The following is a 14,846-nucleotide window of genomic DNA, read 5'->3' on the forward strand; positions in this document are numbered from 1 at the left end:
TGAGCAAAAAGCTGCTAGATCTCCTTCAGCAGATTCAGGCAAAAGCTTCTTCACGGCAGCTATAGTATCATCCTCAAAGTATCCCTGATGATTTGGAAATTGTAAAAAATGAAATCTTTTTACCACAATGCTATTCTAACAAATAAGCTCCACAGCTCTGAAGCTAAATTAATTAAACACTCTCAAGCATCACCAACCATCAGAACAAATCTCTCTCTCACATCTATGATCTATAATCAAGATTTAAGAAACCAATCAAGAAAACTCATCACCTCGGCTATTTTGCAGACAGTGTAATGACCTTCCTTCCCCCAACAGAGAGCTCCACTCACAAGCTGTGTCAGCACGAGTACACTCGCAAGCCACAACCTCAACGACAATCTCATTCTGAAACACAGAGCTTTCAATTTCTTAACAATCTCACATAACCTCAAAGACCAGTATCATGTCTTGATAGCCAAACCAACATTGTGGGTTTATCTTAAAGCAAAGTGTGAAGTCAACGACTTACCTAAAAAAAAAAAGGCTTGATCTTTGATCTTTGCTCTTTGCCTCAGCTTCTTTGATTTTTCCTTTACTCCTCTTCCACCAGCAGGTAATAAAAAACTAATTCTTCTTCAATCTATGTTTTTTTTTAAATAATTTGATTAGTTTAATCAAAGACTAATAAACTGACAGTTGTATTATCAATTCACATAAAGCTTTTGAGATAACATTGCAAAGGAGACTAGCACATGGAAGGGAAGCTTTCAAGAGCGAAATTAATTAACAGTCTGATATACCACGACCACTTCACGTGTGTTTGGATTCTCTCTGATACCAAAGCAATTGCCATACCATTTACTAATGAAAATTGCAACTTGGGTTGGCTCCTTACCAAAATGTACTCAAAAATAATCGCAAAATTTTTAAAATTGAAATTAGAAAAAAGAAATGCTTCTTTCCTAAGCGTGTATGTATCTCTCTTTTCCTCCAACTCCATGGCTTATTACTTCTTAGTAGATCATGAAGAACAAACAATACCTAATAATAACGATGAAAATATCATTTTGATAATTGTATAGTGTGGCTAAAATAGTTGTTTACTACTTAGAATTAGAATGCTTAAAATTTTTTAAACAACTTCTCTTGGTAAAAGGATTTGTCTATCACTGATAATAACTTGTGTTGTAGTTTTGGTTGATTATTTTTTAGGATTTTCAAAAAGAAATGTGAATCGCATTTTACTAGTTAAAAGAAATGTGAACTACACTTGATTATTGGAACAATGTGAACCACAAAGAGAGTGAAGAATTAAAAAAAAAAAACAGATTTTGAAGTAAATGAGTGTATGAGAGTTGACAAAAAGAAATGAAAAATGGTATCTATTTGTCTAATCAGAGATACAACATTTCATAATCTTTGTGATGTGATCCATCAATAAATAGAATAAAAACCTAACTTTAATTATAGCTTTAGTTAGTCTACCTGTTTTCTTTTCTTAGCATTATTAAAATTATATACCAAAATTTTGTAAATATTCATAAGCTTTTTCAAAATTTCAAGAATTTTTGGAAACATTCACAAGTTTTTTTAAAAAATTGTAAATTTTAGAATATTTCTGAGGATTTACAAAAGAGCGTAACCTAGGTGTGTAATCTTGCCAAAATAAATAAATAAATAAACAAGATTTACAAGCAATTATATTGCAGATAGGATGATCTTATTATCTTAATCTTTGACCAAATTAATTGATTTGATAGTGAGTTTATCGAAACTGCATGGCATGAAAACTGGTTTAATGTCTCAATTCATATGTCTAGAGCTCTAACACAAATCGAAAACGGAAAACCTAACAGCAAAAGAGTGTAATATGTACTAGTGAACCATTCACAATGTGATAGAGTCTTTCCAAAATCCAAATAATATATTCTCAACTCTAAAGGACAATCTGAAAATTTTCAATTTATATTCTATTTTATCCGCAAAACAATCGAAATATGCAAAGACTATAAAATATTTTGAAGAATAATTTCTATTGTTTCTGCGACGATCGAGAGCTTCTTTTTGTCGACAACCCCACAAAGACTATGATTCCAATCCTAAGAAACATACGACACGTGGATTTAGAGTACGATGCCTTTGGATTAGTGGATGGTACGAATATTAATTTTATTCACATAAAAAATTTCGAATTCGAATTTGATATATAATATAAGGTCAGCCAATCTTTTATATTAAAATTATATTCTTCAATATACGGTTGTGGTCAAAATTTTATTTCTTTTCTTTGCTTGCAATGCACTAACATATGTCTAAAACCATGCATGATTTTATTATATTCGTTTGCATAATATTGAGTAAAAATGTTTAAATATTAATTAAATCAATCCACACATTTGCCTCAACGTATGCCTGCCTATAAATACCTACATCATATTAGTAAGGGTTTTTGACATATACAAAATCACATGACAAGAAGAGAAGTAGCTAGAGAAAACAATATTAGTGATGATGATGAGAGTGATCTCTGGTTGTGTCGGAGGGTCTTGCATGGAAGAGTAGAGAATGAGGTTGAGCCAAGGATGACTTGCCGATTTTACCAATGAATCTGAACTGATTTTGGTGTCCGGCAAGTTGACCTTGGCTCTGTTTCATTCTCTTCTTTTCGATGTCAGACTCCGGATATGTGAGTAGCATGATTTTGTACCAACATCGTCGTGAATTGTCATCGAACTTTGTAAGTTCGCTGAATTCTTTTGCAAGCATTTGATGCAGGACAATAGCTTTTGCGCCATATATTCCTTTTACTCTACGTAAATGTGGATGTGTCGGTTATGGTCGCCATTTTTGAGTGAGTTATACATATAAGGTTTTGGTTTTTAAGGTTTAGAAATATGATAAAATCAGTCAGATTCTATGCTAATTACAGTTCATATTTTTCAGGTTTAAACATATAGGTTTGGCTTAGTTCAGTTTGATTCTTCAAGTCCACCCTTAATTCCATAGTTTAATTTAGTTTGACAGTTTTAGTTTCATAATTATCATAGTTATAATTAACTCAGGGACAACGGCAACGTAAACTACCATTACGTTTGTTATAACAAAAAGAGTGTTCTTGGATGTTTAAATGAAGATCCTAGATCTTTCTTCATGATCATGCTCGAGCAAGCTTCGGTTTTGCAGAAAAGATTCGGTTAAGAGTCGCCGCCAGGCGGATTCCGCCTTGTGCAAGCCTCTTCTCTACAACGGGTAACCGAGAGACGAAATAGTAATCTGAAGAGAGAAACGTGAGAGAAATCAGAATATCAAACTAACCAAAGCATTGTTGCATATTAGAAAAGCTAAAGAAGATCATGTTTCATAGTGACTGGTCTTTAAATGCTCAGAGAGTGTAAGTTATATATACCTCCTAAATTAGTCCCTGCGGTGGCGTTCCTGTAAGCATACTTGCAGGCAAGATCAATGCTTTCAGAAGCATACCTTAATACATCAAAGAACATACAGAATCAAACAACTTTCTCTGCTAAATCAGCAACTTTTACAGATCTTTTACCGCGGATTCTTGCAACTAACACATATGCAAATGAAAAGGATTATATGCTTACAGATTTGGGCAGGTCGCTTGGTTAAATTGACATGATGCCCACGCAGGAACATCATTTGACCAGCCGTTCTATATATAATGAAGCCAGCAATTACAAGAAACAATCACAGTGAGTTGAGTTTAACTTGGATATGGTTATAACTTGATCAAGATGACTAAAGAAAGTAATACTATACCTTGAGTTTGGTTTGAAGGGCATGTATCATGCGTGGAAGGCTTGAATTGTAGTATGTTACAAGAGCAGACTCAATTATCATGTCATCCCACACCTTCACAATTTAAAGGGGTTCACAAGTTGGATCAGTTAGAAAAACTATAGAATACTATTATCTTGATTTTTCAACTTCCAAAGTTTTATATCCTTCCTGTTAAATTCCTTGCAAGAGAATCAGGAAGGACATAACGTTTTTACCATCAACATGATCGAAAACAGAACACTTACACGGTGTAAATTAGTTTCCTGGTTGTACCAGTGGACTTTTATTTTGTTACCACCTAGATCTCCAATAAAACCTTCATGTAAAGGCTGTGGAAAATCCAAAATCCACAATCAAAATTAGCCATATATACACTAATCTCAGTTGCAGTGTAATTAGACTAGTCTCCATTGTATATAAACTCAGAACATCACTTGGTTGAGAATATGATTAGTCTGAAAATTGCAAAAAGGGACTAACTAACTGAGTAACCTGATGGATATCTCCCATATAATGTGATAAGAACATGAGAGCCTCTGTCAAGTTATCTGCAAACGAAAACAAAAGACTAACTCACAAAACTATGCTCCTTGTGTAACTCACAGAACGAATTACTAAAACCGAAACATAAATAATGGTATACAGATTCACATAAGCTAACTCACAGTGGACTATACTCTGAGAGTTTACAGAGGCAGACATTAGTTGGTTTGTGTAATTGAAGATTGCTCCTGTAACACACCAGTCTTTAGGGCAGTCCCCTTTCACAAAAATACAAAAAGAAATAGACATTTATGCTAATGTCAAAAGAGAAACATGAATAAAATTTGAAAGAAAAAAGAACTCACGAGAATACTCATAGTTGCATTTGTAATCAGGTGTGTCAGCAAAATGCAAAGCACTAGTCCATCGCCATTGAGGTAGCTTTTTGATTTCATCAGGCCATGAGCAAACAGCTGCTAGCTCACCATCTGCATAATCAGGCAGAAGTTTCTTCACTGCAACTACTGTATCTTCCTCAAAATAACCCTAAAGGTCCAAAGAAGAGTGCGTAAGACTCAATGATAATGCCTCAAGAAAAAAAAGCTCTCTTTTTTTTTTCCCTCTCAATCTTAACAACAGAGTATTAAATTGATGCTCAAGATTCTTACAACAATCTCAAAGTATTAAAGCTCTCAGATCCATTTAAGACAATTTTAGAGCTAGGCTTATAATTAGAAACGAATTTTAAACAAATCTTTTCACCTGAGCTATTTTGCAGACAGAGTAATGACCATCATCTCCCCAACACAGAGCTCCATGAACTAGCTGTGTAAGTACTAGTATACTCACAATCCACATTCTCAGCGACAAACCCATTCTGATAAAAGCTTTCAACAAAGTAAGCAAAAAATATGGTTTTTTTTTTAAGATGAGAGCCGGATTCAAGAAGATAAGAAAGAGAAGTCAAGGAGTTTTGCTTACCTCGAAAGACGTGGATTTTATCTATCTACTTCCTCCAGTATACTTCCATTGATATAGTAGTCTCTTATAAATGGGGGTATGAATAAAAAAATGTAAAGGAGAGTTTGTTAGTACTTGTTTGACCTACTGTTGTTGTTGAGTCATTTAAAACGAGTCTCACCCGAAAAAAAGTAACGGCCAGTTTTCAACTTCATAGTGATTTTCACTTGTTTATTTGGTTGTTTGTGTGATTTAAGTAACAACCTTTAAATAAAATAAGCAGATAATTATACATATAGTCTAATAAAGAAGTAATAATGATGGATTTAGGAGATGAATAGTTTAATACTAGTCAATGATTATCATAGTTAATTAAAACCAGCTTGTGATAACTTTCCCAATATCCTTTTCCAGTTTCAAGTGCCTGAAGCTGATACACATAGGACAGTTTTGGTTTAAGTACCATTGCATAAACTTAACTAACTTTACATGAATAAGCTAAGGAGCTAATAGAGTGACTGCACATGTTTCTTGGGGATCTTGTTCTCAGTTTCACGAACCAGCAAGCTTTGGTTTTGAAGAAAAGATACGGTTAAGAGTGGCTGCCAATCGAATCCCTCCTTGTGCAAGTCTCTTCTCCACAACGGGTAAACGAGAGAGGAAATAGTCATCTGCAGAACAGACATGAGAGAAATTCTAAGATCACGGCATTACATATCAGTGTATAACTGAGATGAACATGTGTGGGTAAACAAATCTAAGATCTTGTTTCAGAGCAAATACTGTTTGTCCAAAGTTCAACCTAATGTTTCCTATAAACTTTTGAAAATTCATTGTTCAGGGAATAAGTATACCTCCTAAAGTAGTCCCGGGTGTAGCGTTCCTGTAAGCATACTTGCAGGCCAGATTTATGCTTTCAGATGCATACCTGAATAACATCCAGATGCTTACTGAATCAACAATGATGTAATTAGGAAAAAGAGTAAGACAGCTATAACTATATTTCTCCACTATTCAACAACTTGCTAGATCTCTTAATGAAAATTCTTTTTCCATTTTTCTGCTCTTTACATCACTGCAAAGATAATGATATACTTATCTTGATGTTCGAAAGGAAATGACATATTATATGCTTACGGATTTGGACAGGCCGTTTTGTTAAGTTGACATGACTCCCACGATGGAACATCATTTGACCAGCCGTGCTATATTCAACCAGCAGTTAAAGCCAAAAGTCAATGTGAGTTAATTGGTTATATAACATACTGGCACTAGAGCTCCCCCAAAAGAGAAGAAAGATAGATAGTACCGTAAGATTGGTCTGAAGTGCTTGAATAAAGAGTGGAAGACTTTTATTGTAGTATGTTTTAAGAGCAGACTCAATTATCATGTTATCCCAGACCTTCATTATTGAAACAAATTTTTTTGTAAAATGTTGGATCATTTAAAGATCATAATTACACAGTTTGGTCATTTCCAAAAGTGTAAACTGTTGAGCACCAATATGATCGATAACAAAAACTTACATGGTGCAAATTTGTTTTACGACGATACCAGCGGACTGTTATCGTGTTTCCACCTTCATCTCCCAGAAAACCAACATGCAAAGGCTGTGAAACTTACATATAGATAAGATACAGAACTTGTTGTGATAAGACTCATTTTATATTGGCAAAGGGATTGACCTGGTGAACGTCTCCAATATAATGTGATAAGAACATGAGAGCCTCAGTCAAGTTGTCTGCAGACAAAGACAAATCATGGCTCTATGCTCCATATAACTCAAACTGAAGCTATAGAATCAGATTCACTATAATAATCTCACTCACAGTGGACTATAGTATGCGAGTTTTCAGAAGCCGACATAAGTTGCATAGTGTAATTGAAAATCGCTGCTGTCACACACCGGTCTTGATGCTTATGAGTATCGTGACAATCCCCTTCACAAAGACACAACAACATATAGATTGGATTTCGGATATGAAAACAGTTCAAAAAAGGTAAGAAGTTGGAGGATGAAAGAATAAACCGACGACAATACTCGTAGTTGCATCTGTAATCAGGTGTGTCAACATAGTGCAAAGGGCTAGTCCATCTCCATTGCCAATGGTGTTTAATCTCATCAGGCCATGAGCAAACAGATGCTAGATCACCTTCAGCATATTCAGGCAGAAGTTTCTTCACTGCAGCTACAGTTTCTTCCTCAAAGTAGCTCTGAGGATTGAAAATATATCATTATCACAGCTATCACAAAAGATTCAATCCCAATCAAAGGTATAGTCTTTAGCCAGATTCCACCATATACAGTAATCTCCTAGAGCAGTTTAGAGCTAAATCGATCTTCAATTTGGTAATAAAGTTCCCATATTTATAAATCACAGTGATATCAGTAACTCTAGGGTTTAAGCTCAGAATCTGATTTTTTACCTCGGCGATTTTGCAAACGGCGTAATGACCTTCTTTGCCCCAACAAAAAGCTCCGTGGATGAGCTGTGTAAGCACGAGTACTGTAGCAAACCACTGTCGCAGCGACAAACTCATTCTGAAACAGTTACAAAATTTCGATCTTTTCTTATTACCACGTCTATCGAATCAAAAGTTTCGATTTTGCAGAACTTTTCAATTTCGGGGTGATCAGAAGAACAATGCTAGAAGCCTAAAACTAGAAGTCAAAGTAACTGTCATAGAGGTACCCTTCACAAAGCCGTGATCTTGTTAGTCTTTGCCTCACTTGAAAATATCCAATCAATTTTTTACATTATAAATCCCAAAAAAAAAAAAAAAAAACTAAAATATTTCCTAGGAAAGGTCTTTTGTTGATTTTGTCATTGGAAAGTGAAATTGTTCATAATGGTTCTTGTTAAAAATACACATCATTTGATTTAGTCGACTATAATTTTTTGGTATACAAGAGCTTATCTGATAACATCTATGATCCATAGTCTCACATAGTCTTTTTGACCAAACCAGAAGGGAGATACACAAAGCCAACAACAACAAAACAAAACTCTTGTAGATTTATTTGATTATTCACCATGATTCTTGTCTCTCTGAACACTTCTTCCTTTGGAGAGGGGATCAAGTCTCAAGCAGAATCTTACCAATATGGTTACTACTCTCCATAAGGCTATGAGCTTCTGCTGCTTGTGACAGTGGTAAATATTTGTGAATTACCGGTTTTACCTTTCCCGCTTCTATAGCTGGCCATACATTCTTCTCGACTTCTGCTACAACAACTGCTTTGTTTTCACTGCTTCTTGGTCTTAATGCAGCTCCTGTAGGAACAAAACAGATAAAGAGTATCAGTCGGTCTCAGTTTTGATTTTGAGATATATATGATTGATTTTGATTGTGTGTGTTAAGTACCTAAAACAGTGAGACGCTTTGGAAGCAGACTACTTAGTTTTATTTCTGCATTGGCTCCTCCCATTAAACCGATAATACATAACCTTCCATCAAAGCTTAGGCTGTCGAGGTTTTTCTGCAAATACGGTGCCCCGATGCAGTCCAAGATAACATCAACACCTTTCCCATCGGTTTCCGCTTTTACCTTTGCCACAAAGTCCTCAGTTTTGTAATTTATACAAACATCAGCCCCGAGTTCTTTGCAAGCAGCTAGCTTTTCCTCATTCCCTGCAAGTTAAAAAGAAAACTGGAACATTGTCAACAACAACCAAAATAAAACATCGAGGCTGTGGATTAATTGAAGCTTAGACTAAACCTGCTGTGACAAATACTCTCACTCCAAGATGTTTAGCTATTTGAATTGCAAATGTCCCAATCCCACTAGAACCTCCATGAACCTGAAATTTCAATAACTATCAACATTAGCAAGGAGATAGACAAGTTTTGAACTAAGACCTCAAGAGAGAAGAAGGTGAGTAATAGATGAAGCCTCTAGTATTGCTTGTACATGGACTGACTACTAACGAACCGTAGAAACGGTCTTATACATAGTAAGTGGAGAAGTGAAATACCAAGAATGATTCACCAGGGGAGAGGCGCCCCATCATGAAGACAGTTGACCAAACAGTGCATGCCACTTCAGGGAAAGCCGTTGCATTCTTTAGCGAGATACCAGCGGGAATAGGGAAGATTTGTCCAGCAGGTACAGCAACTTTTTCTGCATAACCTCCTCCAGAAAGAAGAGCACACACCTTAGACAAAGAGAGACAGTCAGAAGTTTAACCCAAGACAACAACTTTATACTTTAAAAGTATTACTGTGGCCTAATAAGCCTAAAGTGAAACTAAAGCCAAATCAAACACAAAACTGTAACAAGCCTCAACAGCTAAGAACATGAAAACGAATTGAAACTAAACTCAAATCAAAATTAGTTGTAATTCAAATGTTCTGAATCCTAAGTCAGTAAGAACACGAGTGTGAGCACTGAGAACTAAGCAATATATTCACAATTAGTCCAAGCTCGATGACTCAACGAAACTTAAACACACCAGACCCTAAAACCAAAAATTGAGTATCTATAAGCCCTAAACAAGATTTTTCCCCAATTCCCAGAAAACGAAAATGACACAGGAATCGAGCTTTCTACCTGGTCTCCGACCTTCCAACGACAGACGTTCTTGCCAGCAGATTCAACGGTTCCAGAACACTCAAGACCAAGGTAAGGGCTTGAACCAGGTGGTGGATTATAAAGGCCAAGCCTTTGGAGAGTATCGGCACGATTCAAAGCAGTGGCGACAACTCTGATAAGAACCTCGTCGTCCTTGACTTCTGGGTCTGCCACATCTCGGAGTTGTAAAACCTCCGGTTTACCTGGCTGCGAGATCACGATCGCCTTCATTCTCTTCTATAGCTTCCGTATTCAAACTTCTTTCTCTTCACTTCGAGCAAACCAAACAGATGCAAAAGTGTTGAGACCAAAAAAGCCCCAGACTTTAACGGTTTTATTGGGTTTGCTCCATCCAAATTAAAAAATCCACTTTGGTTTGGTTAACCGCCACAATTGGGATTGAACCGCCACGGTTACCAATAACTGTTCCAAGATGGTGGCTCACAAATATTGTGTGGTTTGTAGAGAAGCAAGTATGTATCAGGAGGCTCAGCAATGACGTAAACAAAGAAGAAAACTCAATAAATAACCATCTCAATCATATATATCAATTTCATGAATGTTTGAAACCAAATCCATAACTACCCATAACTTTATGAAATGTCCCTTAACTTTTGGATCATTATCATTCATACCATACCGACATGGGAACGGGTAGTTCTTAAAGTTTCCAATACTTTTGGTTTTTTCCTTGTCCAAACAAAAATCCAACAAAACCGTGTGATCGAATCAGTGAGTCACACACATGTAGAAGACCAATGCCGACTTCTTTATGCAAATCGTAGCGACTCACGTGGTAAACGCGTTGCCATTTATATAAACTCCCAAATTACATATAATCTCATTATTTAGGACCCACGTTTGTGACTCCATTAATGGCGGTCTCGTGCTCCCTCATTTCTTCATGATCTACACAGAGATCTGATTATACTATTCTCCAGACTCTCACACTCTCATCTTCATTTCTTCTATAGTAGCTCTTCTCTGGTTAGTTCATCTCTCTCTCTCTCTCTCTCTCTCTCTCTCTCTCTCTCTCTGGTTGGTTAGCTAGCTCTTATGTTCAGATATTTCTGGAGATCGCATTGTTTCTTTAGCTTTGAATCATTCTATCGGAGTAATAAAAATCGTCTTTTTAAATTGGGTTTAGGGTTTCTTCGATTCTAGAATTTTGACTTTTGCCTCAATCAATCTAAAGCTTCGAGCTTTTCAATCGGCTAGATACTGTTTTGTTTGATACAGCGATATCTCGTAGCTCCTCCTGTTCTAGTTCGTACTTAGCCTTATAGATCTCATGAAAGGATTGTTTTTTTTTTAATTGTACAAATAATTTGATGTTAGATTTGAGCGTAGGAGAGAATTGTCTTGAATATAATGCTGACACGTTTGTGAAGATTCAGATGTTATGGTTGATTAGAGATCTTGGTGCTAAAGAGGTTTGTGTGAAAAAAATGATGCAGGGTTGGGTTGCAGGGGAGAAAATGATGGACATAATGAATCTGAAACCTCCACAGATCACTTTTTATTGCTCGGCGTTTTCCGTCTTGCTCACAATTCATTTTACGATACAGCTTGTATCTCAGCATCTCTTTCACTGGAAGAACCCTAAGGAACAGAAGGCTATTCTCATCATTGTCCTTATGGCTCCTATCTACGCTGTTGTTTCCTTTATTGGTTTGTTAGAACTCAAAGGAAGTGAAACCTTCTTCCTCTTTCTAGAATCCATCAAAGAATGCTACGAAGCTCTCGTGAGTTTTTTTTTTGTTTTATTGCTTGTGTTAGTTAATCTTCAACATAATATAGAGACAACACTACTTAAGTCTCGATATTTTGCAGGTCATCGCCAAATTCTTGGCACTGATGTATAGCTATCTAAACATATCTATGAGCAAAAACATTGTGCCTGATGGAATCAAAGGAAGAGAGATTCACCATTCTTTCCCAATGACTCTTTTCCAGGTTTGTCTCTAACCTCGTATTATTAGAACTAATATCTATTTGCCTCATTACCCTTACAAAAGCTTTGTCTCTATTGTTATGACAGCCTCATGTAGTCCGTTTGGATCACCGCACTCTTAGACTTTTGAAATACTGGACATGGCAGTTTGTGGTCATCCGACCCTTGTGCTCCACTTTGATGATAGCTTTGCAACTCATTGGGTTTTATCCTTCTTGGTTAAGCTGGTCATTCACTATCATTGTCAATTTCTCGGTTTCTCTGGCGTTGTATTCCCTCGTGATTTTCTACCATGTGTTTGCTAAGGAGCTTGCTCCTCATAACCCACTCGCAAAATTCCTCTGCATCAAAGGAATTGTCTTCTTTGTCTTTTGGCAGGTAATGTTTGCATAATCAGTAAACTCATCTTTGGATTCAAATCTTTTTAAGGCATGGAGACGTAAATTCATTAGATTCATTTGGATTATGAAACTGCAGGGAATAGCACTAGACATTCTGGTGGCAATGGGAATCATCAAATCTCACCATTTCTGGTTGGAGGTGGAACAAATCCAGGAAGCAATTCAGAACGTGTTGGTATGTCTTGAGATGGTTGTATTCGCCGTGGTTCAGAAGCATGCTTATCACGCTGGTCCTTACAGCGGCGAGACCAAGAAGAAACTCGATAAAAAGACTGAATGATCGTGGAAATCAACTGGTTTTTATCAGCCATTTTAAAAGCCAATTCTTGGTGATCTTTGTATGTTATGTTGATGATAAAGAATCGAAGCTTTTTGCTTTACAACTTTTGGTTGTCAATATTGGGGAAGAGAAACAATAATGTTTGACATTTAGATGATTTGAAAAGTAATGTCAAAAGCACTATAGAAGACTTTATCTCCATTTCACTTATTTTATTAATATGGGAAAAAGAAAATAAAAGAGGAGGTAAAAATATAAATAAATCGCACGTAAAATACGGGAAAAGGCGTGCGAAAGGACTCGACAAGAAACGTAACTTATCTCTCTGATCAAATACGTCTCGATACCATAAACAGGGAGATAGAGATACCCCATTAATGGTGGCTCTCTGCTCTAGCGATTCTCTCTGCAAAAAGTGAAAACCTTTTTATTTGTCAACTCCTCTCAGGTCAGCTTTTTTTTAAAAAAAATTTTCAACTCGTTTATTATTATTACTAATACAATTCTTGAGATTAATTTTGGATTTAGGGTTTAATCGAGTTTTTCGAAATTCTAAGTTATAAATTTCTATAAAGTTTAGATTTTTAATTCGAAAGTTTCGTTTTTTTTTTCTTCTCTATAATATAATTCTCGCGAGAATCGATGGTGATTGATTTGTTGATCCAGTGACAGAGTTCGTTGCCTTACCCCCCTGTGTTGTTTTAGTTTCATACCGCGTGAAGCTTTCGTCATCAATTCATCATAAAGGAGCCGTGTTACCACACGCAATCTCCAATCTCATCTCTCTCTCTCTCTCTCCAATCTCCATATCTTTCTCCTCTAATCCGGAGAAGTAGCTCGACCATCCAGATCCTCCAACTTGCTTCCTTGTGAGTATCTCACTCTCGACTCTCTCTCTCTCTCTCTCTCTATAAATAAATTGTGGCTTTTGTTTCAGCAGATGAAGAAATTTGGGATTTTGAGTGTTGGGTTAGAATGATTTAGGGTAAAGATAAATTGGGGTTTCTCCATTTCTTGCTTTAGGTGATTATGATCTTGATTGCATATCATCTGCTCTCTGGCTTTTCTTCAATGTCTTCTGGTTCTTGAGATAATCTGCTGAGCGTTTGTTTTGGCTGAATGATTCGTTTCTCAAGCTTTACCATTTTCTCTATTTTGCGATTTACAAAATCTATGAAGTTTGCTGTAGTATTCAACTTCTTGAATTTGGATATGATCCTATGATTTCTACATGCATTTCTCCTTTTTGTTTTGGTTGGTTAGATGTTTAATCTTCTTACTGTGATTTGTTAACTTTGAGTTACTGATTTGATAACAGAAGGAAGCTTTTTTTGCTTTTTCTTCCTTGCGCGTGGCCCATTCTCTTCTCCATAGTTTCCATATACCTGTACTGAAAGCTCATCAAGTCTAAGCTCTCAGTTTTCTGAAAGATGGAGGTCAAGTTATGGAACGATAAGCGCGAGAGGGAAATGTATGAGAATTTCGCTGAGCTTTATGCTATCATCAAAGCTACTGAGAAGCTTGAGAAGGCTTATATCCGTGATCTGATCTCTCCATCTGAGTATGAAACCGAGTGCCAGAAACTCATTGTCCACTTCAAGACACTATCTGCAACGCTCAGAGACATGGTACCAAATATTGAAAGATTTGCAGAGACATACAAGATGGATTGCTCAGCTGCAGTTTATCGCCTTGTGACTTCCGGTGTACCAGCTACTGTGGAGCATCGAGCTGCTGCTTCTGCTTCCACATCAAGCTCTGCTTCTGTTGTTGCGGAGTGTGTTCAGAACTTCATCACTTCCATGGATTCTCTGAAACTCAACATGGTTGCTGTTGATCAGGTGTATCCGTTGTTGTCTGATCTCTCTGCTTCTCTGAATAAACTAAGTATTTTGCCACCGGATTTTGAGGGGAAGATAAAGATGAAGGAATGGCTTTTGAGGCTTTCTAAGATGGGAGCTTCAGATGAACTCACGGAGCAGCAAGCAAGGCAACTTCACTTTGACCTCGAGTCATCCTATAACTCCTTTATGGCTGCTTTGCCTAACGCTGGGAATTGACCGATGTGCCACTAGAGATTGATGTGTGTTTCGGTTTATTTTGTATAACTTGGCTTGATGTAGTTTACAATGATGGCTTTAGGACACTGATTTTTGTTTTAAGACAATCTGCTACATTCGGGAGATGAATGTTTGTAGACAAAGCAAGGCCTTTCCTTTTGTTATGTGAAGATCATGCCAGTCCAGAAATTTGATATTTTTATTGAAATGTAATGTATGAAAAACTAAGCTCTACATTGTTTTTACTCATGGCTTTATGTTGTTAGGTTGGTTTATAACCATGAATTTGTTTTATGACAATTTGCACGTTACAGAGAACTGAGAAGTATGTTAACATAAACCAATTATAGGA

General features: G+C 36.5%; 6 protein-coding genes across 8 annotated transcripts in view; 2 read left to right on the plus strand and 4 right to left on the minus strand.

Annotated features, from left to right (window-relative positions):
- Positions 1-492, minus strand: part of LOC104718170 (endonuclease 5) — a 3,184-nt gene extending 2,692 nt beyond the window's left edge. Inside the window, exon 1 of one of the 2 annotated variants that reach the window (XM_019231075.1) lies at positions 430-492. The gene's annotated coding sequence lies outside the window, so the exon portion shown is untranslated. The remainder of the gene's footprint in view (positions 1-429) is intronic. The other variant, XM_010435853.2, reaches the window with a different exon arrangement.
- Positions 2,961-5,340, minus strand: LOC104718171 (endonuclease 3-like). The gene is made up of 10 exons (XM_010435854.1): positions 5,248-5,340; positions 5,029-5,143; positions 4,632-4,812; positions 4,449-4,544; positions 4,276-4,331; positions 4,029-4,112; positions 3,763-3,855; positions 3,588-3,655; positions 3,389-3,462; positions 2,961-3,255 (listed from the first exon to the last, which is right to left on the minus strand). The coding sequence occupies exons 2-10, from the start codon at positions 5,140-5,142 to the stop codon at positions 3,137-3,139; spliced, it is 885 nt and encodes a 294-aa protein (XP_010434156.1). The 5' UTR covers position 5,143; positions 5,248-5,340; the 3' UTR covers positions 2,961-3,136.
- Positions 5,586-7,960, minus strand: LOC104718172 (endonuclease 4). 2 transcript variants are annotated; one of them, XM_010435855.2, is made up of 9 exons: positions 7,654-7,958; positions 7,260-7,440; positions 7,056-7,166; positions 6,912-6,967; positions 6,753-6,836; positions 6,536-6,628; positions 6,364-6,431; positions 6,081-6,154; positions 5,779-5,897 (listed from the first exon to the last, which is right to left on the minus strand). In XM_010435855.2, exons 1-9 carry the CDS (start codon positions 7,765-7,767, stop codon positions 5,779-5,781), a joined length of 900 nt encoding a protein of 299 aa, XP_010434157.1. In that variant the 5' UTR covers positions 7,768-7,958. The 2 variants fall into 2 exon arrangements, with proteins under 2 accessions (XP_019086610.1, XP_010434157.1); XM_019231065.1 differs by having other exon boundaries at positions 5,586-5,897; positions 7,056-7,440; positions 7,654-7,960.
- LOC104718173 (quinone oxidoreductase PIG3-like) lies at positions 8,068-10,151 on the minus strand. The gene is made up of 5 exons (XM_010435856.2): positions 9,779-10,151; positions 9,204-9,383; positions 8,948-9,029; positions 8,593-8,859; positions 8,068-8,501 (listed from the first exon to the last, which is right to left on the minus strand). The coding sequence occupies exons 1-5, from the start codon at positions 10,028-10,030 to the stop codon at positions 8,305-8,307; spliced, it is 978 nt and encodes a 325-aa protein (XP_010434158.1). The 5' UTR covers positions 10,031-10,151; the 3' UTR covers positions 8,068-8,304.
- LOC104718174 (transmembrane protein 184 homolog DDB_G0279555) lies at positions 10,479-12,627 on the plus strand. Its single transcript, XM_010435857.1, has 5 exons — positions 10,479-10,786; positions 11,257-11,544; positions 11,633-11,755; positions 11,841-12,131; positions 12,231-12,627. The coding sequence occupies exons 2-5, from the start codon at positions 11,278-11,280 to the stop codon at positions 12,432-12,434; spliced, it is 885 nt and encodes a 294-aa protein (XP_010434159.1). The 5' UTR covers positions 10,479-10,786; positions 11,257-11,277; the 3' UTR covers positions 12,435-12,627.
- On the plus strand, positions 12,736-14,739 carry LOC104718175 (vacuolar protein sorting-associated protein 28 homolog 1). The gene is made up of 3 exons (XM_010435858.2): positions 12,736-12,882; positions 13,101-13,303; positions 13,753-14,739. The coding sequence occupies exon 3, from the start codon at positions 13,865-13,867 to the stop codon at positions 14,492-14,494; it is 630 nt and encodes a 209-aa protein (XP_010434160.1). The 5' UTR covers positions 12,736-12,882; positions 13,101-13,303; positions 13,753-13,864; the 3' UTR covers positions 14,495-14,739.

The sequence above is a fragment of the Camelina sativa genome, chromosome 10 (genome assembly GCF_000633955.1).
Source record: "Camelina sativa cultivar DH55 chromosome 10, Cs, whole genome shotgun sequence".
Taxonomy (NCBI): domain Eukaryota; kingdom Viridiplantae; phylum Streptophyta; class Magnoliopsida; order Brassicales; family Brassicaceae; genus Camelina; species Camelina sativa.

What these genes read in the sequence shown, in the direction of transcription:
- LOC104718174 (XM_010435857.1), top strand. Translation starts at nt 11,278, where the DNA reads ATGATGGACATAATGAATCTGAAACCTCCACAGATCACTTTTTATTGC. An exon ending in AAGAATGCTACGAAGCTCTC is followed by an intron (nt 11,545 to 11,632) that starts GTGAGTTTTTTT and finishes GATATTTTGCAG; the next exon opens with GTCATCGCCAAATTCTTGGC. An exon ending in TCTTCTTTGTCTTTTGGCAG is followed by an intron (nt 12,132 to 12,230) that starts GTAATGTTTGCA and finishes ATGAAACTGCAG; the next exon opens with GGAATAGCACTAGACATTCT.
- LOC104718175 (XM_010435858.2), top strand. Translation starts at nt 13,865, where the DNA reads ATGGAGGTCAAGTTATGGAACGATAAGCGCGAGAGGGAAATGTATGAG.
- LOC104718172 (XM_019231065.1), bottom strand. Translation starts at nt 7,767, where the DNA reads ATGAGTTTGTCGCTGCGACAGTGGTTTGCTACAGTACTCGTGCTTACA. An exon ending in CACTTCAGACCAATCTTACG is followed by an intron (nt 6,432 to 6,535) that starts GTACTATCTATC and finishes GGTTGAATATAG; the next exon opens with CACGGCTGGTCAAATGATGT. An exon ending in ACCCGGGACTACTTTAGGAG is followed by an intron (nt 5,898 to 6,080) that starts GTATACTTATTC and finishes TCTGTTCTGCAG; the next exon opens with ATGACTATTTCCTCTCTCGT.
- LOC104718173 (XM_010435856.2), bottom strand. Translation starts at nt 10,030, where the DNA reads ATGAAGGCGATCGTGATCTCGCAGCCAGGTAAACCGGAGGTTTTACAA. An exon ending in GTTGGAAGGTCGGAGACCAG is followed by an intron (nt 9,384 to 9,778) that starts GTAGAAAGCTCG and finishes TCTTTGTCTAAG; the next exon opens with GTGTGTGCTCTTCTTTCTGG. An exon ending in GAGAGTATTTGTCACAGCAG is followed by an intron (nt 8,860 to 8,947) that starts GTTTAGTCTAAG and finishes TTTAACTTGCAG; the next exon opens with GGAATGAGGAAAAGCTAGCT.
- LOC104718171 (XM_010435854.1), bottom strand. Translation starts at nt 5,142, where the DNA reads ATGGGTTTGTCGCTGAGAATGTGGATTGTGAGTATACTAGTACTTACA. An exon ending in ATATGGGAGATATCCATCAG is followed by an intron (nt 4,113 to 4,275) that starts GTTACTCAGTTA and finishes GATTTTCCACAG; the next exon opens with CCTTTACATGAAGGTTTTAT. An exon ending in CAAGCGACCTGCCCAAATCT is followed by an intron (nt 3,463 to 3,587) that starts GTAAGCATATAA and finishes TGATGTATTAAG; the next exon opens with GTATGCTTCTGAAAGCATTG.